This window comes from Trachurus trachurus (genome assembly GCF_905171665.1).
Source record: "Trachurus trachurus genome assembly, chromosome: 18".
Taxonomy (NCBI): Eukaryota; Metazoa; Chordata; class Actinopteri; order Carangiformes; family Carangidae; genus Trachurus; species Trachurus trachurus.
The window spans coordinates 7,983,672-8,011,457 of NC_139909.1; the positions used below are offsets into that span (position 1 = coordinate 7,983,672).

General features: G+C 41.3%; 2 protein-coding genes and 1 long non-coding RNA gene across 3 annotated transcripts in view; all 3 read right to left on the minus strand.

Annotated features, from left to right (window-relative positions):
* The window catches only part of LOC311002144, a 475,958-nt gene that overhangs the window by 173,965 nt on the left and 274,207 nt on the right, over positions 1–27,786 (minus strand). The window lies entirely within an intron of this gene.
* Positions 5,835–13,363, minus strand: LOC311002121 (transmembrane protein 184C-like; the record flags this gene model as incomplete). The annotated part of the gene is made up of 11 exons (XM_083993364.1): positions 5,835–6,109; positions 7,239–7,332; positions 7,551–7,628; positions 7,990–8,089; positions 8,217–8,329; positions 9,078–9,171; positions 9,994–10,068; positions 10,845–11,050; positions 12,046–12,082; positions 13,021–13,151; positions 13,247–13,363. 11 exons carry the CDS (start codon positions 13,361–13,363, stop codon positions 5,835–5,837), a joined length of 1,320 nt encoding a protein of 439 aa, XP_083849490.1.
* LOC311001480 (endothelin receptor type B-like) lies at positions 17,320–27,653 on the minus strand (the record flags this gene model as incomplete). Its single annotated transcript, XM_083992568.1, has 7 exons — positions 17,320–17,418; positions 18,506–18,614; positions 19,182–19,315; positions 20,347–20,499; positions 23,708–23,906; positions 25,907–26,034; positions 27,105–27,653. The coding sequence occupies 7 exons, from the start codon at positions 27,651–27,653 to the stop codon at positions 17,320–17,322; spliced, it is 1,371 nt and encodes a 456-aa protein (XP_083848694.1).

Sequence of the window (27,786 nt, forward strand, 5' to 3'; positions counted from 1 at the left end):
GAGTCTGGACACATGAAGTCTGACCAGGGGTGGATTGGCCATAGGGAGTACCGGGAGTTTTCCCGGTGGGCCGGTCACTAATGGGCCGATAGGCGGCCGTTTTTTATTTATTTATTTAACTTTTTTTTTCGCCATGCCTCGCCTCGCCTATTGTAACTCTCCCGGCCCAGGGAGAGAGACATGCATCGGCTCGGCCCACAGTGCTCAGCTGCAGACACAGCAGAGAGGTGACGATTGGCCCAGTGGCTTGTCTACCTGGCCCAATGGCCCTATGAGAGGCTACAGAGGCCCAGGAGTCCCACCCATTCATGTTCTAGACCCCCCCTCGTCCAATCACTTTTAATGATGAGGAGTCATGATGAGAGAGAGAGAGCGAGAGAGAGAAAAAAACAACACACCAGCGCACGAAAACGGAAAAGAAAAGTAAACAAACGCAAAGGCGGCGCGGGAAAATGGAGGAAAGTAACAGAAAAAGAAAAGCTCTAGCAGCACAGACTGCTTAAAGTAAAACAATTACGCAGATGTTGGCTTCAGGGGCCGCCTGGCCTGGCTGGAGCTAGAAGCACCGATGCTGCAGCTTCAGCAGCAGGTCCTTCACGTGAGTCTGAAGAGAGTGAGCCTCCCGTTACCAGTGCCCTTATGGTGCAGGAGGAGGCTGAAAAAATAAGTGTTGAGGAAGACTCTCCACCACGTGAAGGAGGTAGTGATACCGTGTTAAGCAGGTATGTGCTTTCCAGAATGGTGTGGATAAACATTCATTAAAATACTGTAAATGGTCCAGAACGGTTGCTATGAACGTTACTTGACATAATAAATAGCTACAGCTAATAACTCTGATGGTGTGGTGTGTTACAGCTAAATCTAGTTATCTAAAGTAGGCTATTGGAAAACAATAACTATATTCATATACTATCCTCATTAATTGATTAGTTGCTTTTATTAAAGTGCCCTCACTCAAATTTGGTCATGAAGGACATTGAGCTAACAACTTAACAAATATGTATGCTTTCCATATTTTTTTCAGTCAGTGTTTATGGTTTATTGTCCTTTCAACAGTTTAACATTATACAGTTAAAATTAATAAAACACTGATTAACTACTGTTACAGTAAAACATCATTCTGCATACATATTACTCATGATGCAGTACACAAATTACAAGTATTTCTTGTCATGCTTCATTGTCTATGCTATAGGCCTACATTATGTTGAGCTGTACTGTCTTTCTAAGATAAAATTAGTGTTTGTCCATTTTTCAGATCATTGTACTATTGTTTTCCATACTTTAGCCAACTAGCCAAAGTTCTGATTGCATGCAGACTCATTATGTGCATGTAATCTTGTCCAAACTTAACTTATTCCACACTATTCCTCTACTTTGTTGTATATTGTATATCGTTTAGTAGTGGTGTTATTAAGAGATTGTGTGTTTGTATGTACATCAACGGTGCTAGTTGGCAAAATATCCGCGCGCAGATAGTGGGCCGGTCTGGACCAAAAAGTCCAGGGCCAAATTTTTGTCCCAGTCCACCCCTGAGTCTGACTCGTCCTTCTCTGAGGACGTCTCTGTCACACTGGACTCGTCCTGAAAACTGGTTATCATGAGACTCTGAGTTCTTATCGCCATTACGTATATAATACAGCACTGAGACTCTGTCATCAGTGAAGAGTCGACAGTAGACAACGTTGGGCTCTGCTGAACCCTGAATGTCTTTGAAGGTCCACTCCAGTGTGATGTTGTGGTTCTCCTCTGCCTGATAGGAGCTCTGTGTCACCTTCACTACAAATGTTGGTTCTGAGGAGACAGAGGGAAAGTGAGGAGCAGACTAACTGAGGACTTGTATCAGTTTGTAGAGAATAAAGTGAAGGAGTAAACTCACCACAGACACAGGAGGTCAGTGTGAGGAGCAGCAGGAAGCAGCACATCATCTTCTCCCTGTCACAGGAGACAACACATCAACAACTACATCTACACTCACTTCTTCCTCTTCACTAGTTTTGGTGCAGTAATATATTTATGTCACAAGGTGGCACCAGTGAAATGATCACAGACTGGAGAATAACAGACTGAAGCTCAGTGGATCAATATAAATACATCTGGTACAATATTATATGTTGTATGATATATTAATAGTATAATATATTAATAACACAAAGAGTTTAATGCAACAGATGTCAGACATCTACACTGACTTCATTCACACCTTCAAAGCCACCAAACTGCCGCTTCAGTGTGTAAATATACAGTTGTTCAGATGAAAACTGTAGTCTCAAAGGAAAGTGCTGTTTCCATAATAAGATATAAAATGATAATTAAAGAGGAAGATGTTGTGTTTATATATATATATATATAAACAAAATTGAAAAATTTGGGATTCCATCAGAATTAAAAAGAAAAAGAAAACACTCAGACATGACCCCGATCCTCTTCCATAGTATCAGTTTGCAAGTGTAAAGGATCTTTGTTAATGATTAAAAGAGGGAAAACAGCAGGGCTCAGCTGAAGAGAACAGTGCTTTATCAGTCTATCTTCAGTTTACTGTTTGGTAGGCTGCCCTGCTATAAATGAGCTGTTAATGACTGACACATCAGGTAACAATGAAATAATAATCAGATCAGAAGTTTAACCACCTGTTAACAGTTCAGTTTAGAGTGCAGAGTGAAAAGTCCCAAATAAAAATAAAAATGGAAGAACTCATAACATGTAATAAAAACTATAATATTTCTACACTGCCCGTCCAAAAAAAAAAAGAATCACCTATTTGGATTTACTGTAACTAAGCCAATAGCTAATGTAGCCGATGTCGATCTGGCCCTCTGCGTTGTGTTTCTCACGGCCTGCCCTAGGTGGGGTTCGATCCCACGACCTCCCGCACCGGAGGCGACGATGCTAACCTCTTCGCCAAGAGGTTGACAACCGCTTGGCAGGTTGGTTAGCACGTCTTTTTTATGGGTGGAGTGAGTGCACATCCGTTACACTAAGAGCCTCCCATTGGATAACAACCATGTCAGAAGAAAAGACACATCCTGTGGTCGTGGAAAAGATGTTAATCTGTTTCAGAAGGGTCAAATTATTGGCATCAAGCAAATAAAACATCTAAGGAGATTGCTGAGACTACTAAAATTGGGTTAAGAACTGTCCAACACATTATTAAAAACTAGAAGGATACAGGGGAACCATCATCTTCAAGGAAGAAACGTGGTCCAATGTGACCACAGAGTCCAGACCTGAACCCCATTGAGAATGTTTGAAAAATTAATGCAACTCTGGACGGAAATGTGTGCCGTAATCAAAGCAGAGTAAGTGTTACTTTTATTTTGGACGGGCAGTGTATTTCCACAGCAGTGTTTTACATCAGCGGAAATGTAGAATTAGTAAATTGACAGAACAATTAAAACAGTCAGGAACATAAAACTAGCACTGGGGCATTTTAAGCAAAATGAAACTCATGGGAGGGTAAAATCAGGAAAAGTTCTCAGATAAAAGTTTGAAGATTTCACTTCTCAGCTTACACACTGGTGCATTTAAAAGTAGCCTATCATCTGAATGTGATCCCTTCAAGGCAAGGCAAGGCAATTTTAGTTGTTGTATTTATTAGCCCATTTTTACCAACAGTTTGTCTCAAAGGGCTTTACATGGCACCATAACAACATCCTCTGCCCTTAGACCCTCACATCCACTGAGGAAAAACTCCAAGAAAACACTTAACAGGGGAAAAACTTGGAGAAACCTCAGGGTGAGCAACAGAGGAGGAATCCCTCACCGAGGACGGACAGACGTGCAATAGATGTTGTTACAGACACACAATCCCATGTAAAAGAAATCTGTCCCTTCAAATAGCTTCTTTGAAATCTCATTAACAAGGAACCATGAGTTTAACAGATTCACACTCACATCACGCAACATGTTACATTATAACATCGACTCTTCACGTGATGCATAAAAACAACAATAATACCAACTCTGTATATGGGCTTTACCTTCAGTTTCTTCTGTCATTGCAGTGGATCGGCCATGAAGTCCTGAACAACAATTGAGGAAACTGACTCAGTGTCGCGTCTCATATTTCCTGGTCAAAGATAAATCATGGCGCACCTGTGTGCCTTGATTAGTGTAATCACAGTATGAAAGGTCAAAGTCCAGTTTCCCTGTGTTTTGTTGTTGTTGTTGTTTAGTTTTTTACATGTGGTCTAGCTACTTTCAAGTGATATTCCACCCAATTGCTAAAGTAAGTCTGAAATAACCAGGCTTAAACTGTCACCATCTCCATTTACGTAAGCCACAAGCTGTCCAGATAGAGTGGTGTATATTGTTTCTCAGTCAAGGCAAGGGCGCCACCTCGTGGCATGGTTATTGATTATTATTATATCACAGTCAACAGTTCTTCGACTGTCAAGTGAGATGATATGACATAATATAATATAATTGCCAAATGATAACATGGCATGGCTACTTACTAATAATCATCAACACATCCTCTTCCTCTGTTGACCTCTGTGCAGCCTCCCAAGAAAAAAGGTGCGGGGAAAAAGCCAAAGAAGGCGATGCTGATAAATGGCCTCAGCATGGAGGAGATGACCAGTGAGCAGGTGCGAGGATGTCATGTTTATTTACAGCTGTTCTCATTGGCTCTGTACCTGAACCTGAAATGTCTAAACAGTTATTTTACTGTTCCAACCAACCCGAATCTCTCATTCATTTTAGCAAATTGCATTGTTTTGGTCCAAAAGAGTAATAGCTACAGTCCTCTAAATCTGCACAAAAAACACTTCTATAAATGGATCATTTTTGTGACAATCATAATCATAGTGTGTAATCTTTGACTATCACAGTCGGTGAAAAAGCAAAAGCATTTTGACCAGTTTGGATCAAATGATAACAAAATAACCTTTAATTTAGGTGGAACTGGCCAATTAACTGATACAAAAACAAGGTTTTGAAACAGAAATGCTTGTTTGGTCCGCTCCAGAGTTCAGATGAGCTTTCAGACCTGCCCAAACGAAGCGGACTATGACTATCCAAGGAAACGAACCCTAGTCTGTTTAAAGCGGACTAGTTGTGAAAGCGACCTTAAGGACAATGCTGGTTATATTCTTTGTTGATGAGGAATACATCAGTCTTTATGTTTTACTTCCTTCTCTACCTGATCTATGGCTGCTGAACAAGTATGATGTTGAAACAGTTCAGAAGTTTCATTTAAATCAAACAAAATCTAAAATATCTGGACAAGAGGCAGTAGTTTGTTTCTCCAAGGCTGTTTTCCGCAGTGGATTAATCCACATAAACATAAAGGACAGGTTAATAACGTTCAGAAATGTAAAGATACAGTTATTAGAGGTGGCGCCACTCTCGTTAAAACAACAACACAGTTTCTGGTGATTAGATGTAACATGATACGTAATTTATTGTGAATCAGAACAAAGTCAAAACTAGCTCAGAGACACTTCAGCACCATGGGAGTTTAAAACCACCTGTCAAACGACTATCAAATATCTCGTCCTCTCAACTGCTGCAGGTACATTTATCAAAATGACATCATGTGACATCAAAACACAGATTTCAAACATTTAAAACTGAGTTATTACTTTTTAAATTATCCTGAAGTTTCTCAACAAACATGGCTTTGACATCACAGAGTGCTACTCTCCCTCTACGTTCATTTGTCTTGTCTTGATAAATTATTTTTCATACATATGAAACAAAACTTTGTACGAGAGTTCTTTTGATGTTTTTTTTTTTATTCTGGCTTTTATACAGAATCAAAAAGTTTTTTCTTTGCCCATAAACCACGACGAGCCACACTCCAGCCCCACCCCTGGATGTGTGTTACCCAGTTATTGGACACCACCGGTCCGAGGAGGCGAGCCGTCGCTGTCATCCTCCCAGGTCGAAGAGGTGAACCCTGCGGGGGCGGAGATGGAGTGAGGGGCCGGGGTGTGGCCGAGGCCTTGGTACCGTCCGCTCGAGGACGGGGAGGCGGGCATCGACGTTGCTGCCGTGGCGATGGGGTCCTGGGAGGTCGCCGTGAGGAGGCCGGTGTGTTCGGTGTGCTCGGGTCGAGAGGTCGCTCCGAAATACATCTTGTTGGGACGACCCAGGAAGGTTCGACCTGACGGGGGGAAGAGAAGGAGTGAGAGGCCGGACTGACAGAGATGGACAGAGTACTCGACCCCAGTACTTGAGTAAGAGTACAAATACTACTGGTCAAAATTTACTCCATTACAAGTAAAAGTAGCTCAGTCGACATGTTAGTCGAGTAAGAGTAAAAAAGTACTTGCTTCTAAAGGTACTTAAGTATCCAAAAGTACATGCTTTTAAATTTATTTTAAAGGTGTACAGAAATGGCCGTTTGTCCTGTTTGTCGCGCCGAGTTGTCACGAGCTGCAACACGAGTTTACCCGAGTGAGGAAAATGAATTTGATTGGTCGTTATCGAGCGGGCGGGATATTCAAAGCTGGGGGCGAGCCCAAGCTCCGTGTGTGTGTGCGTGTCTCAGACGTTGAATGACGGATTAAGGATCCAATATCAGTGGCTGGTGAATCGTGTACAGGCTGACGTATAATCCGTGCGCCTGCATTATCCAATGCGGAAAAAAAAACTACACTAAAATACACACTTTCATCCCGGATTTACTCAAAAATAGAATTTTGCACAAAGTTTGGCCTACATCATCTGATAGATGAGTTATTACACTAATTTTATGACCCAGAGTGGGCTTAAATTCAATTTTCTTTTCTGTACACCTTTAAGTAAAAGTAAAAGTAAAAGTAAGAGTAAATTTCTTATTTTTCACATCAATGAATTACTATAATTTTTTCTAAATGAATGTAAGGAGCTTTTAACTCTTGTTTCTGAGAATGAACTCTTTGAAAGCAGCTGCACTGATGTGCTGCTTTTAGGGGTTAGGGTTTCCTTCTTTGACAAACACAGCTTGTGTCCAATAGGATTTTAGAAGAAAAAAAAAGAGCAGACCTGAAAGTAACGAGTACTTTTCAGCCTTCATAGAAATTAACTTGAGTAAAAGTAGAAAATATTTGTCTTAGAAATGTAGATTCAAGTAAGAGTAAAAAGTACCAAAGAAATCTAATACTCAAGTAAAGTACAAATCTTCTGGATATGTACTTAAGTACAGTACTCCTCAAGTAAATTTACTCCGTTACTGTCCACCACTGCGGATTGACAACCACACATGGTTCGGAAACCGAAACCAGACATAATTTCGGCAAAGAGAAACTCACCAACATGGCGGACCTGCTCTGTAACATCGGCTCTTATATCTGAGAAATCCCACATGGCCAGAAAACTGTCGAAGCACGACCCCTCCTCTGCTTCCTGGATGGAGGGATGGTCGGAAAAAAGAGGGTGGGAGAGGACGGATAAATAGAACTTACATAGATAGATAGATAGATAGATAGATAGATAGATAGATAGATAGATAGATAGATAGATAGATAGATAGATAGATAGATAGATAGATAGATAGATAGATAGATAGATAGATAGATAGATAGATAGATAGATAGATAGATTTGGAAAGATAGAGTGTTTACCTGGACGTAGGGCTTGTACGTGAAGGTGTAGTGGTGAGCAATGGCAGCCAGAAACATCTCTATGCAGATGATGAAGTCCTATAAATTGATTAATCAAAAAATCCGGTTTAATACAAATTAAATTTGAATTGAATTGAAATTCAATTCAATTCAATTCAATTCAAACCCTGATAACGGTGATTGTGATACAACTTTATTGATCCCCGGAGCTGCACATACTGAAATTAACTCCACCTTTACAGGCAAGAACATCAATGTAATACTATAGATCATTTTGGAAATGGATTTTGGTTCTCCGTGTCGATTTGATGATTAGAAAAGTTTGAATACTACTAGTGTTAGAGTATTTGTACAATGCAGTATTGGTACTTTATTAAATGATCAAGTACCTCTCAAGTTGTTACCCATGTGGTTAATTTATCTGTACAGGTGTGTTTACCTGCAGTCCGGTGGCCACGGCCTCCACACTGTCCCAGTCCCAGGTGTGTTTGTCAGAGATCACACCGACCTTCACCAGGAACGCTATAAAAACAGCTTGCCTGAAAAAAGGAAGAGTGAGGGTGTATGAGTCTGTCAGTTTGCTTCCCTCCCTCCTTCCTCCCTCCTCCCTCCTCCCTCCTCCCTCCCTCCTCCTTCCTCCCTCTTCCCTCTTCCCTCCGTCCTCACCAGAAGGAAACGAAGACCACCAGTTTGACGCAGAGGAACTTGCCCACAGGCCTGATGGGCTTCAGCTCCTCCCTCAGAGATCGGTACAGCAACAACAGACAGTACATGGCGAACTGTGGGGAGACCAGACGAAGTTGGATATCGGATCAGGGTTAAAGGGATAGTTCAACATTTTTGGCAAATTGGCCCATTGCCACAATCCTTATAGTCTTAGCAGTAGGTTTGTTACCTTTAATTGCCGGTGTAAGCTATTTTTAGAACGGCGGAGCATAGCGGCGAGTTGCTCAGAGCTACGCTACGGAGGCTCATGGGATTTCTTGGTTTCCCTCATCAAACTCATCAAATACACAATCCAACAACTCCACAACGCTCTGGTGGACAAGTTGTGACCTGCACATTCACCACGCTATGGGATAATAACAGAACGTTACCAGACAGAGTTGTTTTAGAGGTAAATACAGAGACTGTTTGCTGGAAAACTGCCCTCGACGGGAACGTGCATCAGCGGTTTTGCATGAATTTCCCTCTAAAACAACTCTGTCTGGTAACGTTCTGTTATTATCTCATAGCGTGGTGAATGTGCAGGTCACAACTTGTCCACCAGAGCATTTTGGAGTTGTTGGATTGTGTATTTGATGAGGGAAGCAAAGAAATCCCATGACCCTCCGTAGCGTAGCTCTGAGCAGCTCGCAGCTCTGCTCCACCGTTCTAAAAATAGCTTGCACAGACAATTAAAGGTAACGAACCTACTGCTATGACTATAGGGATTATGGCAATGGGCCAGTTGGCCAAAAATGTTGAACTATCCCTTAAAAGAAGGTAATGTTGAGTGGCGAGAGAGTGAGTGTGTTGCGTCATTACCAATTGAGAAATGTTGTTGATGATGACCAGGTAGGACCAGGCGTTTCTGAAGCTGAAGTTGGCTTCGTCATAAACCCCACAGAGCTGACAAATCCTGCAGAACCGGACAGAAGCATCACACTCACTGATAAAAAATAAAGTGCTTGATCTACTTAAAAAAAGTAAGGCAACTTTTTGCATCATTTTATCCTGTAGATCAAACAAGAGTAGTCTTTGTATGTGCAACATTCATCTTGCAAGTACTGTCAACTTACTTTTGCAGGTGATGTCATCTTACTTATGCAAATAAAGTCAACTCAATGGTATTAAGTTGCCTTCACTTGCAAAAGTAAGTTGATGTTACTAGCAAAAGTAAGTTGACTGTACTTGCAAAATGAATGTGGTACATACAAAGACTACTTTTGTTTGATCTATGTGATAAAATGATGCAAAAAGTTGCCTTACTTTTTCTATGTAGATAAAACATGAGATATTTTTGTTATGGGGATCTACTTAAATTAAGCATGAAGCATGAAGCATGTCAGTTTCCAGATGCACTGAACTAAATTATCATTTTACATCCACATCCATGGCATTGGTTCAACACTGTTCAGCTCAGCCCTGAACCTTTGACCCTCAAAACACAGAGTTGCCACGGTGGTAAAGTGACACAATGGTCACATGGTCACAATGGGTCAAATTAGCAAATATTATAGTTGTGTCACCATAGTTACAGCATCACACTAGTACTGTCACCATGGGCAATAACAGCTCTGTCTTCATGTTTACAATGTTAAACTTAAGTTACTGTAACTGTGTTAAATTACTGTTCTGTTGCCATGATTATGGTAAGAAGAAACCTAGAGCGAAACCCCTATTGTTACGGGAGAAAAGCCTGGTGGCCATGGTGTTTCCATGGTTACAGTGAAAATCTTACAGCGCTATCACGGTGGTAACGGGTCTGACCACGGTGTACTGGAGGACTCCCAGCTTACACCTGAACAGCAGCACCCTGAGAGAGAGACAAAGAGACAAAAAAACAATTTAACAAGCGCGCGTCCAACTGTGTGTAAAGCGTCCAATGGCTGACTGTGAACAACAGGCTGAACTGCAATCTTCTTTCTTTTTTCCACAAAGTTGTTATTTTAAATGAGCCCATGTGTTTCTTTTCTAGAATCCATCATATTCAATATGTCCATAACCATCACACACGACAGGTTGCAAAAGGCTTATTCGTTGTACCTTCAAGCGTTGAAATCAAGCTCAATGCAAACAACAGTCTTACATAGAGCCATATCTTGTTGGAATAAACTACCTGATAATGCTAGAAGTATCGATACGGTTATGTTTTAAAAAATATCTTAAAAGACAATGCCTTCACAGGCAGATAGCATAGATTTTTATTTGCTTAATTTCCAGTCTGTCTAAGGTTATTTTAGAGTTTATGTCTTGTCATAACTGATTTTGTTAAACTTGTTTTGTTTTGGTTGTTGGTATGTTATTGTTTTATTGATTTGTTATTGTTTTGTTTGAAATTGTTACTATTACTACTTCTTTTTTATTATTATTATTACTATCATCTTTATAATTATTGTTGTACTATGCCGCTTTTCATATTATTTGGAAGTTTAGTCTTATTTCATGTGTGTTTGATTATTTTATGTGGCTTTTAATGGACCCCAGGAGGAGTAGCTGCCACCAGGTGTAGCAGCTAATGGGGATCTTAACAAAAATCAAATCAAATCAAATCCGTCCATCAGTAACCATGACAACAGATGTCCATCTTACTCTCCCATGGGCCAGGGCGGGCAGCAGCAGAGCGGGGGCAGGTGGGGCTGCTGCTGCTGCACCTCCAGCATGAGCACCAGGCTGGGGTACTGGTTGCTGAGGAAGTTGAGCAGGAACACCAGGAAGTTGTAGATGACGTAGGCCTCGTAGCACTCCCTGCACGTGTCCACGTAGATGGCCAGGTTGGGATACCGCAGAGCCAGCCACTGAGAGCGAGGGGGGGGGGGGGGTTGGAGACAGTCACATGACAGAATAAAGAGTCTGTTAACCATGGAGAACATTTAATCTGCTTTAATGGAGTAATGGAGTTTAAAAGTTTAAAGGGATAGTTCACCCAAAATTGAAATTTCACTCATTATCTCCTCCTCCTCATGTGGACTAAGGGCTGGGAGAAGTTTCAGAGTCCTCCGTGGCTTCTCTGAGTTACAGGGGGTCTCGGCGTAGCAGTGCATGTCCATATGACGGTTGCAAATGGATACCAACTGTCTTCGTAACAAAAAGATACACCAAAAAACATCCAAATACCTCCATGCTGCTCGTATGTAATGTCCGTCTTGTATTGAAGCCCCAAAATGCGAAATTGTCCCGAAAAAATTAAATAAGTCTATATTTCAAGCTTGTTTTGTAGCAGAAGCTTCTCGAAGTTCCTCTTCCCGGTTCGTCAAATTTGGACGAACTGGGAAGAGGAGCTTCCGCTACAAAACAAGCTTGAAATATAGACCTATTTTATTTTTTTCTGGACAATTCCGCATTTCGGGGCTTCAATACAAGACGGACATTACATACGAGCAGCATGGAGGTATTTGGATGTTTTTTGGTGTGTCATTTTGTCACGAAGACAGTTGGTATCCATTTGCAACCGTTATATGGACATGCACTGCTACGCCGAGACCCCCTGTAACTCAGAGAAGCCACGGAGGACTCTGAAACTTCTCCCAGCCCTTAGTCCACATGAGGGTGAGTAGATAATGAGTGAAATTTCAATTTTGGGTGAACTATCCCTTTAACCATGGAGAACATTTCATCTGCTTTAATGGAGTAATGGAGTTTAAAAGTTTAATGTCTGGTCTTATGACTGTCCTGTTGTCTCTTGTTAGATCCTGTTGCTACGGGAACATAGCGGACTAAAAGGGACAGAGTCAGTGAGTGAGTGAGTGAGTGAGTGAGTGAGTGAGTGAGTGTAAATGTGATAATGACTCACACTGTCCAGGCTGTAGATCGGCACCATCCATAGGATTCTAGTGGAGAAAGACAGAGACAAAACAAACAGGGTTGGGTGGAGGTGTTTGTACTCCCAGCCGCCAGCAGGGGGCAGTAACACGTTTACAGCAACCTCAGGGCTACGGCTTCTTGCAATGGTGAGCACGACTGCAGGATGAAGATATAAAGACAAAACCAGAACTGTGGACCTACAATTATACAATCAGAAATAGTTCAGCTTTATACCTATCCTGGTAGACCAGTGTTTGTTTGGTTGGTTGGATGATTGGTTTGTTTGTTAGTTTTATGTTTGGCTGGTTGTCTGTTTGTTGGTTGGTTTCTTTATGTGTTGGTTGGTTTGTTAGTTTGATGTTTGGTTGTTTGGTTGGTTTGTAAGCAAGTTTATGCAAAAAAAAGGCTGAACCAATTTGTACCAAACTTGTTGGACGGATGAATCACAGGTCAGAGAAGAACCCATTTCAGAAGTCTGAAGCATGTTTTTTCACACTGGCCCTGGTGGAGGTCTGTGCTCTCCCAGTCTCCTTCTAGTTCAACTGGATAGCAAGTGCTGTACAGTACAGTACATGTTGACACAGAAACTGTTACGTAATGGCAGAGGAAACTGGATGATGTGTATACCAGATTCTAGATGTCCACGAAAACCATGCACCCGACTTCATAGGGGAAAAAAAGTCAATTTAAAGTAAAAGATCCAGGTCTGCCCCAACGATTTAATGCATCCTTCACTGAGTCATTCTCCTTTCTCCTGCAAAGTTTCGGGTAAATCTGTACTTTTTGGGTAATCCTGCTGACAAGCAAACCAGCACAGGTGAAAACGGCTGCTTCAGTATAATCATATGTGTTGTGTGTGTGTGTGTGTGTGTGTGTGTGTGTGTGTGTGTGTGTGTGTGTGTGTGTGTGTGTGTGTGTGTGTGTGTGTGTGTGTGTGTGTGTGTGTGTGTGTGTGTGTGTTCACCTGATGATTGGTTTCTGCAGCTCAGGCTGGGTGTAATGCACCATATGCTGCAGGATCCCCCACAGTGAAATGGGGATAGTCAGGAAAACAAACACTCCGGCTATGAACCAGGCTTTACTGTGAGTCCCGACCTACACGGAGACAGAGACAGAGACATTTATAACGATCCTGCCCGTCCTCAGCCTCAGTCATTGTTCTGTTGCACCACATCTACGTATAAATGTACTTTGTCTTTCTGCAGCTCCCAGATGCAGAGCGGCAGCACGGCCACCAGCAGGAGGGCATAGAGGACCAGGACCAGGGGGCGGATCCACCTCCTCCACTCTGCACAGGAGCACGGCATCGCGGCGGCTTCACCCTCAGCGTCCACTACAGCTGCAACCTGAACCACAGGGGGCGGAGCCACAGCGGTTATACACAGGTGAACTGTGCTAGTACAAGCCAGTTGAAGAACACGTCCTGATTTAATTCAATTTAAATTTAAATTTCTTTATTTAAAGCAGAAGTAAGCGATATTTTTGTGTTAATATAAGTCTTAAATAGTTATATCTTCCGACAGCAATCACTTACATAGAGTGTTTGGACCGAAACACGGGTCTGTCAGTCACTCTGCTCTGCTCTGAGCCGAGGAGAAAACATTTATCGTATCCTACAATTTTTATCCAATGAGGAGAGAGAACGGCATGCAGGGCTGTGTGTGCAGCCAAGGGACGCCGTGAATGTGGTGACGTAGGGACGAGGACTGTTATGGTGCGTTCAAGGCAGCTCGTAACTCGTGTTTTTCCGACCTGTGAAGACGTACCAGTTCGATCTGGTACGAGTTCACAGGTCAGAAGTTACGAGTGGCCGTTATAGTGACTTTCACAGGTAAAACAGGTCGGAAAAACACGAGTGGGTTGCCTGGAACGCTACAAAGTCGTAAGTTGTGACTTGAAGCTGTAATTTACGGTTTCAAAAGCCTGCCTGGAACGCAGCATTAGCCAAAACGACCGGATCGCTTACTTCTGCCTTAAGAAATGAGACAGTACATATTAATGGACATTTATAATGTAAATATGGATGAGATTATAGCCATGTATGTAGGTGTTAGATAGGAAAACAGGACAAAGAATTACAAAGCTTTACCAATAAGAGAGGGCGAAAGAACAACAACACTAAAATAGAAAAGCACAACAACACAGACTATGAATTGGGGATCACATAAGATCGATTAGCAGGATGTTGAAATTCTATTGCAAAATGCCTGAATGTGCTAAATTGTGCACTATACTGCTGGATTCTATTGCAAGATGTCCGTAATAAAGTGCTAAAAATGCCAGAATTTTTGTTTTCTATAGTGTTGTAGTCAAGACTGAGACCAATACAAGACCAAGACTTTGAGGGGGAGCGAGACCAAGTCCGAGACCGACACCAAACCAATGCGAGACCATTTTCAAGACCATTACTGTATTGTTCCTCCCCATTTCAAAAGAAATGATAATTTTATATAAAATCTAAACCATATTTAATGTAAACAAAGTTTGGGTTGGACAGAAGAACACAGCACAGAATCTGCTGAAGTCTCCTCCCACTGGTGACACCAAGTTTTTCACATGGTCACACAAGCAGATGGAACAATTTTAATTATCTTTAAGTTATTGAATTACATCACATAAACCAAAGTGAGCAAGTGACAGAGACATTTGTGGTTAAAAAAAAGAAAATGTCACTGCCACTGTGATCTTGACTGGTCTCGACTGAGACCGAGACAAGACCTTGAAATGTGGTAGGCTATACAACACTATATAGCCTATAGAAATGTTATATAATATACTGTATGTACATTATTCTTATTAAACCGACGCATTAAAGTGGCCTAAACAAAGCTTCACAGTGTGGACGTGCAGCCTGTTGTTGTATAGCTACGTATTGGACGTTAAAAATGACATAAACCACATCGTTATTAGCATAAAAGTGCAGTGACATCATGACGCGTCACGCAGCGTTTCTCTCTCGTTTTCATTTGGATAAAAAAAAATAACAACAACATAAAAAAACAGAGAAAACAGTTTGATGGTGATGGTGACGACAAGAGAAAGAGGAGAGGATGTTCACCGCTGGAGCCGCTGGAGATGCTCATTCACTCTGACGCTTGGCCTGTTTTCCTCCTCGGTCCTGTTTCTGTTACCAGGCAACGCATCTCTCCTCTCCTCCGCCCGTTGCTCCGCGCGCACCGCTAGGAAATAATAAAATAATAAAATAAATAAAAACACAAGACAGCTGTTCATCTAGATCACCCGCAGCCTGATCGATCACATTGATCCGGAAACAGAAACAGAAACAGTGAACAAATAAACTACAACCACAACAACAACAACCGACCGACCCACACCCACCGCTGCAGACCGACGCTCGGTGAAGCTGCTGTCCGGGTTTGGTGCCCCCGTTTCCCGTGTTGACGCGCCCACGTCACCGGGAGGAGGCAGCAGGGAGAGTGTGGACCATCTCTCTCTCCGTCCGTCACGTGCTCTGCAGAATAGACGCACAAACAACAGGCCTCACCCGCTACACTGAATATGATTTTTTTTTTAAACAAAATTCTCAGTTTTATATGATTAATTTGTTAATTATTTTATCCAAATTTTACGTAAGTCTACATTTTCTGGTAAGAAGCCAAACTTCTTGGAACTGTCTGCATATGTTGGTCAATATATCTCCTCCTCTGTGATTGTGAGAATTAAAAATCTTTGTAAGCTTTACAAAATATTTATGATAAAAAAATATATTATTTTATGTTTTTTCTGTCTTGCTGTCATCCCCTGGCGTGTTTATGATGGTTTGGTTGTGTATTATACACTTATTTCATCTAACTGTATTCAGTCCTGTGTATACTCTTGTTGTCAATAAAGTTGTTAAAAAAAACAAAAAACAGAAACAGGCCTCACCCTGCAAATCTAATCACGTTGTGTAGCTCAGACACACACACCACAACTGTGATGATTCTGTTTTTTATTTAAGGTTTATTTTATTATTTTTTGTGTAGGCCTATAACATGTAAAAGCTATATGGATAAATGAATAGAAAACCAAAGAAACTGTGTCTGAAGCGATATATGGAGGGTTAACTCTGCCTAACTTCAAAAACAACCAAAAATAATGTGAGGATATTTGTTTGCTTTGGTATTTGATATTGGCCATAATGATATTGATATGGCCCATATCGATATAATTGTAGCTAATGACACAAAATAGCCGACATCCATCAAATCATCCAAATATCAAACATTATCAATAACTTTTTTTGGGGAAAAAAACTAAATAAAAAAAATCAGTCCCTTCAAACCTCACAAATATCCTAGAAGACAAAAGCTCGATTCATAGATCACTACAGGACAAGGTTAAGATTTTAGATTAGATTAGATCAACTTTATTGTCTCCAAAAAGGGGAAATTTGTCTTGGGCAAAAGTGCGCATAGAGCTGTATAGCAACAATACAATAAGTACAGTGACAGACATACGGGCATAGACGTACAGACAAAGCAGCATTGCACAGCATCAAAACCATAGCAGTCGGCATTATCAGTTCTAAAGGAAAGGTGTGAAGTAAAAAAGGACAGAAGCTTGGCTTGGTAAAAAATAAATAAGGGAATTTAAAAGATCCTAAGATACAAGGAAAATTGCAGGAGTAAAAACTCGAGCTACACTATGCTTCCTCCACTTAGGAGACCACCAGATCTTTATCAGGACTCGTGTCGAAACTCCCATCAGCCTCAGCGGTGAGTTATGAGTTCCCCTGCTGATCATAGTTCAGAGTGTGTGGATCTTCTGCTGGAACCCATGTGATTGCATTTGTAGGTGTTTACAACAGACACTTGAAGCTTTGAGAATATAGATTTATTGATAAATATTCTTATAAGAAATAAAATAAAAAAACAACCACCAGAAGATAAATTCAGTTGTTGTTATTTTACATTTTCAGTCCCTCTAGTAGCAAAGACAACAACAACAACAATTCAGTCATTATGACATCAGCAGTTTCATATTGGGAGGGTGTAACGACACAGTTCAGCCACTCGGGGTCACTGGTGTCCTTTTTAAACTACAGACACAGTCTGTCGCTGTGGAGATGGAGTGGAACATTTTACATATAAAACATAATAGTAACAAAAACACAGTTAGACGTGTCCGTGTACAACGATCAGTCCATTATCAAATATAACAAACAGAACTGAATAAATACTTCATGAAAAGGTCAAAACTAAAGATGGGTCCATGTTCACCGTGGTGACCGAGGTCGACACGTCCTCTCTCTCTCTGTCTCTCAGTGGTCAGTGTGTTTGTACTGCAGACTCGTCCCATGGTGCAGAGGCAGTGTGCTGTTGGAGAAAGAGCCAGAATAACACCAGCAACAAAGACAGGACTGTAGAGAGACAAAGAGACACAGAGAGAGAGACAGAAAGGAGAGAGACAGAAAGAGACAGAGGGGCGGTCGGTGATTAAAGGGGAACTCCAGCGATTTACTGTTGAGAGACATTTTGAAAAACAAAAACAGATCATTAACATCAAAATCAGCAAATGTGGAGAGATCCTGAGTTTAGTTCTAGAAACACTGAGTAGCTACTACATTTCCCATAAGGCTTTGTACAAATCTCCCTAATGGGTCTCTGTCCTGGTCATTTTAAATAACATTTCAATGATTTTTAAACACGAAATTAGATTTTTATTATCATATTTATCATTATGAATCATTATCATTATCATTATGAATTGATGTGTTCTCGCCATGATTATGTGTATATATTTAAACGTGCACATAGCATTTGTATATTTTTGTATGTATATTGATATGCGTTTGTGAATTGTTATGTAATTTTTGTCTTTTTTACTTCTGCGCTGTAAAGCACTTTGGCTGACCGTGACAGGTCTTTTAAACGAAGGTGATTGATTGATTGATTGATTATTACTCTAATTATTATTACTACAATAATCCATCCATTGTTTGCAATGCTTATCTGTGCAAGTTATATACAGTATTTTATTATTTTCATTATTATCATCATCATCATATGATTCAAATTTCTACTAGTTGAGGCTGACGTCAGTGCGAGTTGCACAAAAACCTAGTTTTAAGTACTAAAATAATGTGACTTTAAACTCTGATGTAAAATATTTGCTATGTTAAATGTAACACAACCAACTTCTATGGACTGTCCCTTTAAACCAACATGTCGCTCACTTCCCGCACGTCTTTTAAATCCTTTACGATCCCAAAATACACCACAGCGTCTTGTCTTCCCGTCTGTATCTCTCTTTCTCTCTTTCTCTCCCTCTCTCTCTTACTCTTGTTATTGTGTGTTATCTATGTCTCACGCCCTTTGACCCTGTGACCTCACTATGATGTCACGCCGACTCGGGGCAGAAACAGACTCGGGGGACGTTCACGATCGTCAATTCCACTGCAAACTGAAATTGTGTTTTGTTTTTTTTGTTTTGTTTTTGTTTTTTACCTTGAAGCAGTTTTTGAACTTCTTGGAGACGGAGTAGAGGATTATGGGATTGATGCAGGAGTTGATGGTCGCCAAGTTGATGCTGAGGTAGTCCAGCACCAGCAGGAAACTACAACCACAGAAGAAAAATAAGAACACACAACATTAGAGATGTAAAAACGGTCAAAGGCAGACACCACGACCAGTCATGTAGAGCACTGGAAATAAGAGAGTAACGACACCACCATTGACTCCCGTGGTAAGGGTTTTGCGCCCCGAGTGGCAGGATATGGGTATTGCAAAAGCGCCCAGAAAACCCATTCACTCCAATGTATGTGTGTTGCCCACTTGCTTCGGCCATGTTTTTGTTTCTAGGTGTCTTGGTCATATAAAATTATACTTATAATTTGTTTATTACAAAATGTAGATTGAAACTGTTTTTTTTACTAGCCTATGTGTTAATGTTTATCTGTAAAGGATCCACGATGATGCTATTAACGTGGGTGATCTATAAATGTCCTTAAATTATTGAAAATACCACACTTGCTCATTCACCAACAATGCAGAGATGTCAGTTCTTGGGCGCTTTTGCAATACCCATATTCCTCCATCAGGAGGCGCTTCCATTGGACCAATGCGTGTCGTTACTCTCTTTTATTCCAGCGCTGTACAGACATGATGTTCCTGCTGCACCCACTTCAACAGGTCGCAGCGTCGAGCGTCGTTGGATTGGTAGATGGTTCTCTTCAGCAGGCGACTCAGGTGCAGCGGGAACCAGCAGAGAGCGAAGATCAACACCAGGCAGAAGACGGCCTTCGCTACCTCTCTACGCTGCTGAGACAAAAAATCTACGTCAGAGTCCGTCTCATATGAAGAGGTACACTGCCCTACAACGCGAGAAAATCATTTTTTGAGAAAATGAGATTTTGTCATTTTTGGGACATTAAAGGGACAACGAGGAGTTTCTCCGTCGGCAGAACGAAAAATTCCGCGACAATAAAAAAGTCTCATATTAATGTGGATGAATCTCCGCTACCCACACTTGTTAATGGGCCCATTTTCGATAAATATATCGTTCTATTGTTATTTTGTTATTATTAGTGTTGGTGGAAATGCTGGGCGAGCCGACCAGTACTTTCGGTTTTGTGGCGAGTCATGAGAATAACGCCACCGAATCGTCGTTTATGGTCGGAACTACAACGGTATGTGATCGTCTTCGAACCTCTGACTTTAATTCTTGATGAATGAAAACATGAGTCTGTCTTGCGCCGGTCAAAGAATTTTACGGTGCGCGCAGAGGCTCATAAATGTAGTGTGAAAACGCTTCGCTTTTCCAAAACTCCTCGTTGTCCCTTTAAAAGTCTGCTACATCATGTGGATAAATATATTGACTCAACATTATCTTATTTGGGATATATTTGAGGGTGGTGTTCACATTAACTCCCCAAAATGCGGTGAAACAACAAGAGAACATCTTAATATCAGTTTCCTTATTTTATCTGTGTACAGAATGCACAACAGGCCCTATTGTACAACAGGCTACTACCATTTTACCAACCAATGAGAGTTAGCCCTTTCTTGCGTTGTATGGCTAGCTTATATTTTGCTTCAATGCACAAACAGACAAAGGTAACTCTGAAATACGGGTAAAATGTTAAGTTTGAGTTAAATATTTTTACACAGCTTGACTACTACTCACAAAAGCAAGGATTTGACCCATTTTCAGAATCCTAAGTTCAATACAGTTGACTGGACAACAAAAATACTTTAAACTCATTTTTCTCAGAACTGCACTCTGAGGAGTTACCCCTTTCTTCCATTGTAGGGCAGTACAGTAACATACGACACTCGTCTGCGCTCACCTGTTTGAGGTGTTCACTGAGCGAGAACCTCAGACTTCCCTTCCGGTGTCTGAGCATCTCGCAGGTCATCAGGCCGTAGAAAATAGCAGAGCAGGCCAGAGGGACGCAGAAGTAGAAACCAAACAGCCACCAGTCCTTCGCGTCCCGGTAGAACTGGATCAGACAGAACCACACATCGTCAGAACAGTGAAGAAGTGAAGAACCGTCAGAGGAGCTTAAAGTTACGGTTGGTAACCAATGTTCAGAAACACTTTTTGTTATACTGGGTGAAATCAATCAATATCAATCAATATAAACTTTATTGTCCCCAGAGGGAAATTTGCCTTGGACAATCAATGCCTCCAGCAGCTGCATTTCATTAAAAACACAAGACAGACATAACAGTACATTTAAATGACATAAAACATTTTTTCCATTCACTCCTGAGTGGGTACAATTCATAGACCAGATATTGCACAGCCCTAAGTAAACCTACAATAAATATGGTAAATAAAGTAGGTACTGATAAGAATCTATAAAGTGCAGAGTGTATTGAGGACTTCTAAAGGATCCTAAAAACCAGTAGATAAATAAATAAAAGAAACCCTAAAAAGAATTAAAATCTCCAAAAGAATAAAACCCATTTAAGATTTAGCAGGTGGTTTGTTTAAGAGGTAGATGGATGTTGGGAGGAAAGAGAGCTAGCAGTTACTTTTACATCTGCTTGCTCTGTATCATCTCTCTGAAATGGTCCATCTATCCTGAGAGTAGTCAATACATTATGTATTCAGAAAAAAGGAACGGAAATGATCAGAGCTGACAAAACTCTGACCAATCCATGCTTTTCGCAGAAAACCAATCAGATGCCTTCATGTCTAAGTCTTCACCTACGTCCGCAGAAAAGCCACACTCCAGTTTGATGGGTGAGCAATGTAGCTCTGGCAATGCCCGTTGGGTGTCTTCACCTATGTCCGCGGAAAGGTAAAGGCGTGGCTTCAGAGAGAAGTTTGAGGAATTAGCGTCGCCATCTTTGCTAAACGTCATCACTCGATGTAGGAAGGCTCAAAGCCATCACACCATAACAACCGTTGAGCTATTTAACGTACAACATCTGATATCGGTTAAAAGTACAAGCTTGTTAGCATCTTCCAGGCTTGAATAACGTGAAATGTATCTAGGGTGTTGGTGATGACTATCCACAGTTTTACTGCTTCCCTACCTTACTTTACATTAGGAAGGGCGTCATATCAACAATGACTAACGCCGGCTAACGTAATTCAAAGGAAAGATGGCGACGCTGTGAATATGGTCAGTGAGGATAGGACTTTTGACTTCAAAATGTGGCCCGCTAGACTCTCCAACCCTACCGTTAAGGTGGACTGAGGTTTTGGTAGCTTCATGATGGGGTTGACCTCATTGCTGTGAATGTGGATGACATCACGTTCATGAATACGCCGGAGCTTGGCAACCAAATTAAATTCATTCAGATGGACAGATGATAATAGGCCAGTGTGTCGTTAAGGAATCAGCAGACAAAGAGGGGTTTTTTGGGGGGTTTGATGAGTAACTCTGTCAGACGCCTTAGAGACTGAGTCACAGAGAATGTTTCATTTGACTGTGACTCTCTTAACTGTGCACTGACGCAGGGCCGTTGCTAGGAATTCTGGGCCCCCTTAAAGAATACTAAAGTGGGCCCCTCCCCCTAACTTTTCCTTTTTTTTCTTAGACTACGTATGTATTATCGTTTTTTATTTAGCCTTCTTTGTTTTGATGCTAATGCAGCATTACACTGCAAAAACTCAAGTATCTTAGCAAGAATATTTGTCTTATTTCTAGTCAAAACAAATCTCATTATACTTAAAATAAGACACATCATATTAAAAGCAGCTTGTTTTTAGACACCTTTTACTTCTTTCAAGCAGATTTTCACTTGGAATAAGTAGAAAAAATCTGATAGTGGAGCAAGTTTTTCTTTCTTATTACAAACACAAAAAACTTACTTTCACTGGCAGATTTTTCTATTTATTGTGAATTTAAGTGAAAATTATCTAAAAACAAGTTCATTTTTAGGTGATGAGTCATATTTTAAGTGGAAAGAGATGAGTTTTGACTAGAAATGAGACATTTGGACAAGAAATAAGACAAATATTCTTGGAAAGATGTTGAGTTTTTACAGTGTACTATGAGTATTAGTCAGGGTCTTATGCAGAATAAATCAGTCATACAAAGATTAGACTACTGGGGTTTTTTATGGGCCCCACTGGGCGCTGGGCCCCTAGAATTATCATCACCTTTCTCCCCTATACAACGGCCCTGACTGACGCTCTTATTTTGAAGGGGTTTCTTCTCCTAACTCTACCAGCAGTTGAGTAATTACAGCTCCAGTCCGTTATCTAGAACATCTTGAAACACAACTAAAAGCCTCAGAATCTCCTTTCAACTCGCATGTAGATCCGTCTTTCTCTATCTGCAGACTGTGAGACCCACTTAGACTGTCTGCCGTGGAGCCCGAATTAAAAATAACCTCACAGGACCTTCCCGGGGATAATGAAGCATCATAGGGTCAATGAATGGTCAAGCAAACCCTTAAACCAAAAGCCCTAAGAACTTCCCAGAACTTCAGATATCCTTCAAAGACCGCTTGGACCATCAGAACTACCCTTAATTACCTAGAACCTCTGGATCATGACCTGTGCTGTAGTTGGTGCTATGAGCTTATTCATCTTGATTGATGTCGAACACTTTAGATATTTGCTGACTGCGGTTAAAACATGATCAAAAGGCCGTGTCTAAAAGCAGGTCAGCTGACCCGGGGCTCAGTTACAAGTGCTTTGGGCTGAGTTTGTTTACGTCAGTCACGACTTAGAGACATAAACAGGAAACGATGTTCTAAACTGTCTCAGTTGAAGAGACCTCGCCCTCTAACAGAATAACAAAGATATCGTAGACATGGACCAAAGAGAGTTCACTCCTCCCCTCCCCCGTTCATCTTACCGGGATCAACCATCCACCTGTGATACTCCATAAGATGGCACTGTACACATTTCCCAATTCATTTTATTTTAAAGATTCATCTCAAATATTAATTTGTTTCTTGATTATTAATTTGTGGCTCTATTAAATATTTCCTGTGAGCATCAAATCAAGTACAAAGTCTGGTTCTAAGAGGGTTCAGACGGTCCACAGAAGCTGGAAACACTTGAAACTTGGTGTCAGATAAAGTCTTGTAAAGACGCAGAGATCTCTATCAGCAACACACTGACGCAAACACACACATCCACACAAGACCACACACACACACACACACACTGACCCCTTAAAGGCAAACAAACATGCCGTCACACATTGTAAACACACACACACAAACAACAGAAACGCTCACGGTCATAAACGGCGTGGTGGGCTGCAGCATGCACGTCCGCAAGGTGACGTTCCTGTAGTCGAAGGTCACGATGTTGAAGCCGACGGCCTCGGGCACGGCCAGGAACATGGACAGCAGCCAGATCGCCACTATCTCCACCGCCGTTACCGTGGGAACGCCTGTGCCCTGCACCCGGGACCAGGACGCCACAGCACGATACCTGGTGATGCACAAGGTGATGAAATGAAACGTACTTTTGTATAGTGTGCATTGATAAATGAACTTGTGTCGATTCGGTGTGTTCTTGTTGCCTACTTCTGGGGACCTCTGCCAGTTTTAGTAATTATGGGGACGTCTTTGGAAAATTACATTTTGTTTGGTCTTCACCAGGGGCGGATCTAGGTCCATGGGAGATCCGAGGCTTAGCCCAGAGGGAGTAAAGACAAAGATCTACCTTTTTTTTTTTGTCTTTGTTGCTGACTGTGATAGGCCTACTGGAAATTTCAAAATATCAACTTTAGGTAGACAAAAGCGTTGTCCTGAAGGATCCACAAACAGGTGTTACATCATAAAAAAAGAAAATATAAAAATGATCATAAGCTACTCAAATAAAAATGATATGGCAGTGCATGTAATCCTGATTGACATCAGCCTCCCTACCCACAGCATTACGCTTTAAAAAAAGGAAAGAATCTGAATTTAAACTCAATTTGTCTGACTTACATTTACACAACTCACAAAAAGTTAGGGATATTTGATAAGAATCTCCCTATAAAAAAGTTCTGCTACAGTGATATTCTATCATGAGGCCTTTTAAGTAGAAGGATGCAATGGTCATTTCTTTATCTCAAACAAAAGCTAACAACAGTGGTGGCTATAGCACAACAAAAATCTCAATGTCTCAATAACTTTGTGTTTTCTTGGTCTCATGATGTCACCATTTGAACATGGTGGAGAGGAGAGGGAGAGAGAAGAGGACTGTCTACAAATTGTCATTGAACCACAACATTTAGTGGTTCAATCATCACTTCTAGACTTGGCTTCATTATATCTGTTTGTGTGTGTTATTGTTCTTCTATCTTTGTGGGGACCTCTGTGTCCAGGCATCATCAGGATATATTTGGAAAGTGACTTGATGTTAGGGTCAAAAAGGGTCAAAACGCAGTACTCTGAAATGCAGAGTCCCTTATAAACACCATGCATAGTTGGTTACACTCCCCTTTGTAGTCAAAATAAATTAAAATGGAAAAACCATAAAACAAGAGGAGGAATACATTAATTAAGAAGACAACTTGATCCAACATGCAGTTTACTGTATGTTGTTGGTTAAAATCTTTATTTCTGAGATTAAGATCCTTGGAACGAGGTCTGCAGGTGGTTAAATTGTTTTAAAAATGTATTATTTACTACTATTATTTATTGTAGAGGTTTTATATAGTTTAAAGCAGTGTTATTCAACCTTGGGTTCCCCATGTGGGCTCACCTAGAATTCAAATGGGGTCGCCTGAAATGTCTAGTAATTGATAAAAGAAATTACTGATAAAAATATATTTTTTAAACTAATTATTATTTCTTTTAAACACCACACACAATCCTAAAGACTGTACTGTACTACTTTCACCTTCTCAAATTTAAATAGAGTTCAAATAAAATGCAGCATATAAAAATATCTTGATTGACGGGGTCGCCAGAAATTTATGATGTCAAAATGGGATCATGGGCCAGAAAAGGTTGGAGACCACTGGTTTAAAGAGTTCATTTATACAGAGAATTACTTAGATTTAAATATATTTAGATTTTATTGTCCTTTTCAGGATAATTGTTTCCACTTTCTGTACAGCCGCTAGAAATACACTACTTTACTTTTACTAACATGACATCAAAGACCACAGATGTGTATCCTCCACCGTACCTGTACATACATTCCCATATTTACATACCCACAAAAGCCTCCACCATACATACTATATACATTTCCCTACATTTACACACCCACTGCTTATGTATGTGTTTCCCATGTTTACATTCATCTCATTTTCTTATTCAGTTCAGTTATGGCATGTGGGTATATGGGTAAAAGATAGAATTTGCTTAGGGTACCGTTGGGGTAATGGTTGGGGTCAGACATATTGTGATAGTTAAAGTTTCTGTTATGGGAAAGGCAGGGAGTATGTTTTTACATCACGGTGACGGTTCTGACTGTGGAAGAGTTCACGTTACCTGTCCACACTCAGAGCGCACAGGTTGAGGACGGTGATGCCGACTGAAGCTTTCTGCAGGAACGGGAACAGTTTGCAGAGGAACAGACCAAACGCACTGTCGGCAAACGGCCATCTCATCGCCAGGAGCTGCACATGCACACACACACACACACACACACACACACACACACACACACACACACACACACACACACACACACACACACACACACACACACACACACACACACACACACACACACAGAGTTAACAGATTACCATAATATCACAGTGTCAGTGAGTGTGAGTGTGTCTGTGTGTGTGTGGTGTGTGCTATCTTAGTTTGTGGGATATTTTAGTGCCGTTATCAGTTGACACTCAACCTCCTGCCTGAGACACACAACACACATAGATAACACATTTTTTCCTCCACATCCAAGTCAAATGAGTTGACACTACTGACTGTAGCGTTGTTCGTATTTTCATTGGAGCTTTAAGGGATAGTTCAACATTTTGGCAAATTGGCCTATTGCCATATTTTTGGAACGGCGGAGCAGAGCCGTGAGCTGCTCAGAGCTACGCTACGGAGGCTCATGGGATTTCTTTGGTTTCCCTCATCAAACTCATCAAATACACAATCCAACAACTCCACAACGCTCTGGTGGACAAGTTGTGACCTGCACATTCACCACGCTATGAGATAATAACACAACGTTACCACACAGAGTTGTTTTAGAGGGAAATTCATGCAAAACCACTGATGTGCGTTGCCTTCAGGAACAGTTTTTCATCAAGCAGTCTCTGCATTTCCCTCTAAAACAACTCTGTCTGGTAACGTTGTGTTATTATCTCATAGCGTGGTGAATGTGCAGGTCACAACTTGTCCACCAGAGCGTTTTGGAGTTGTTGGATTGTGTATTTGATGAGTTGTTGGATGAGGGAAACCAAGAAATCCCATTAGCCTCCGTAGCGTAGCTCTGAGCAGCTCACGGCTCTGCTCCGCCGTTCTAAAAACATCTTGCAACGACAACTAAAGGTAACGAACCTACTGCTATGACTATAGGGATTATGGCAATGGGCCAATTCGCCAAAATGTTGAACTATCCCTCAGTAACTTTATGCATAAAAGGACATAAATTGGTTGAATATCACAACACAGGCGACACATTGTAAGAAGTTAATGCTTATATACGATGGTACTTGAGTGCTCTACCTACCTTGTAGACGTTGATGGGGACGTCGATGGCGATGTATATCAGGTCTCCCAGGGCCAGACTGGCGATCAGAGCGTTGGGTCCGTTCCTCATGCTTTTGTTTTGGTAGATGATCCTCAGCAGGGTGGCGTTCCCGACGATCCCCACGGCGAAGATCACACAGGACATCACGGTGTTGATGTACTTGAAGGCCGTTTTTATCGACGTCTCGTGGATGCATTTTGGCGGCGGGGCCAGGCGCTTGCGGACAGCCAGAGAGGAGTTGGATGAAGATGATGATGGAGATGGAGGACTTATGTGTTTCAGCTTGTTGGCTTGTTGTTTCACTTTTCCCAGGGGCTTGTTCACGGTCTCCTGCTCCAGATGTCCAGAGTCTCGGTCCGAGGCGTGGATCAGATGGACCGGGAAGTCTGTGAAGCTGTGGACGTCGGGCATGTCCAACATCATCCGATCCGACGGAGATGTCCCATCAGATGAGGAGTTATCGTGGCAACTAACCGGAGCGGTAGTGAACGCCAAACACAGGACAACCACATGCAGTGTGGTGAACATGGTGAAGATAAGAGAAAAAACCACCAGAAGGAACTCCTGTGGCACCTGAAACCTAGAGCAGATCTTGAAATCTGCAGTTTCTCCACAATTTTATGTTTGGTGTTCGTCTTGGATGTTTTGTATGTAGGCCTAT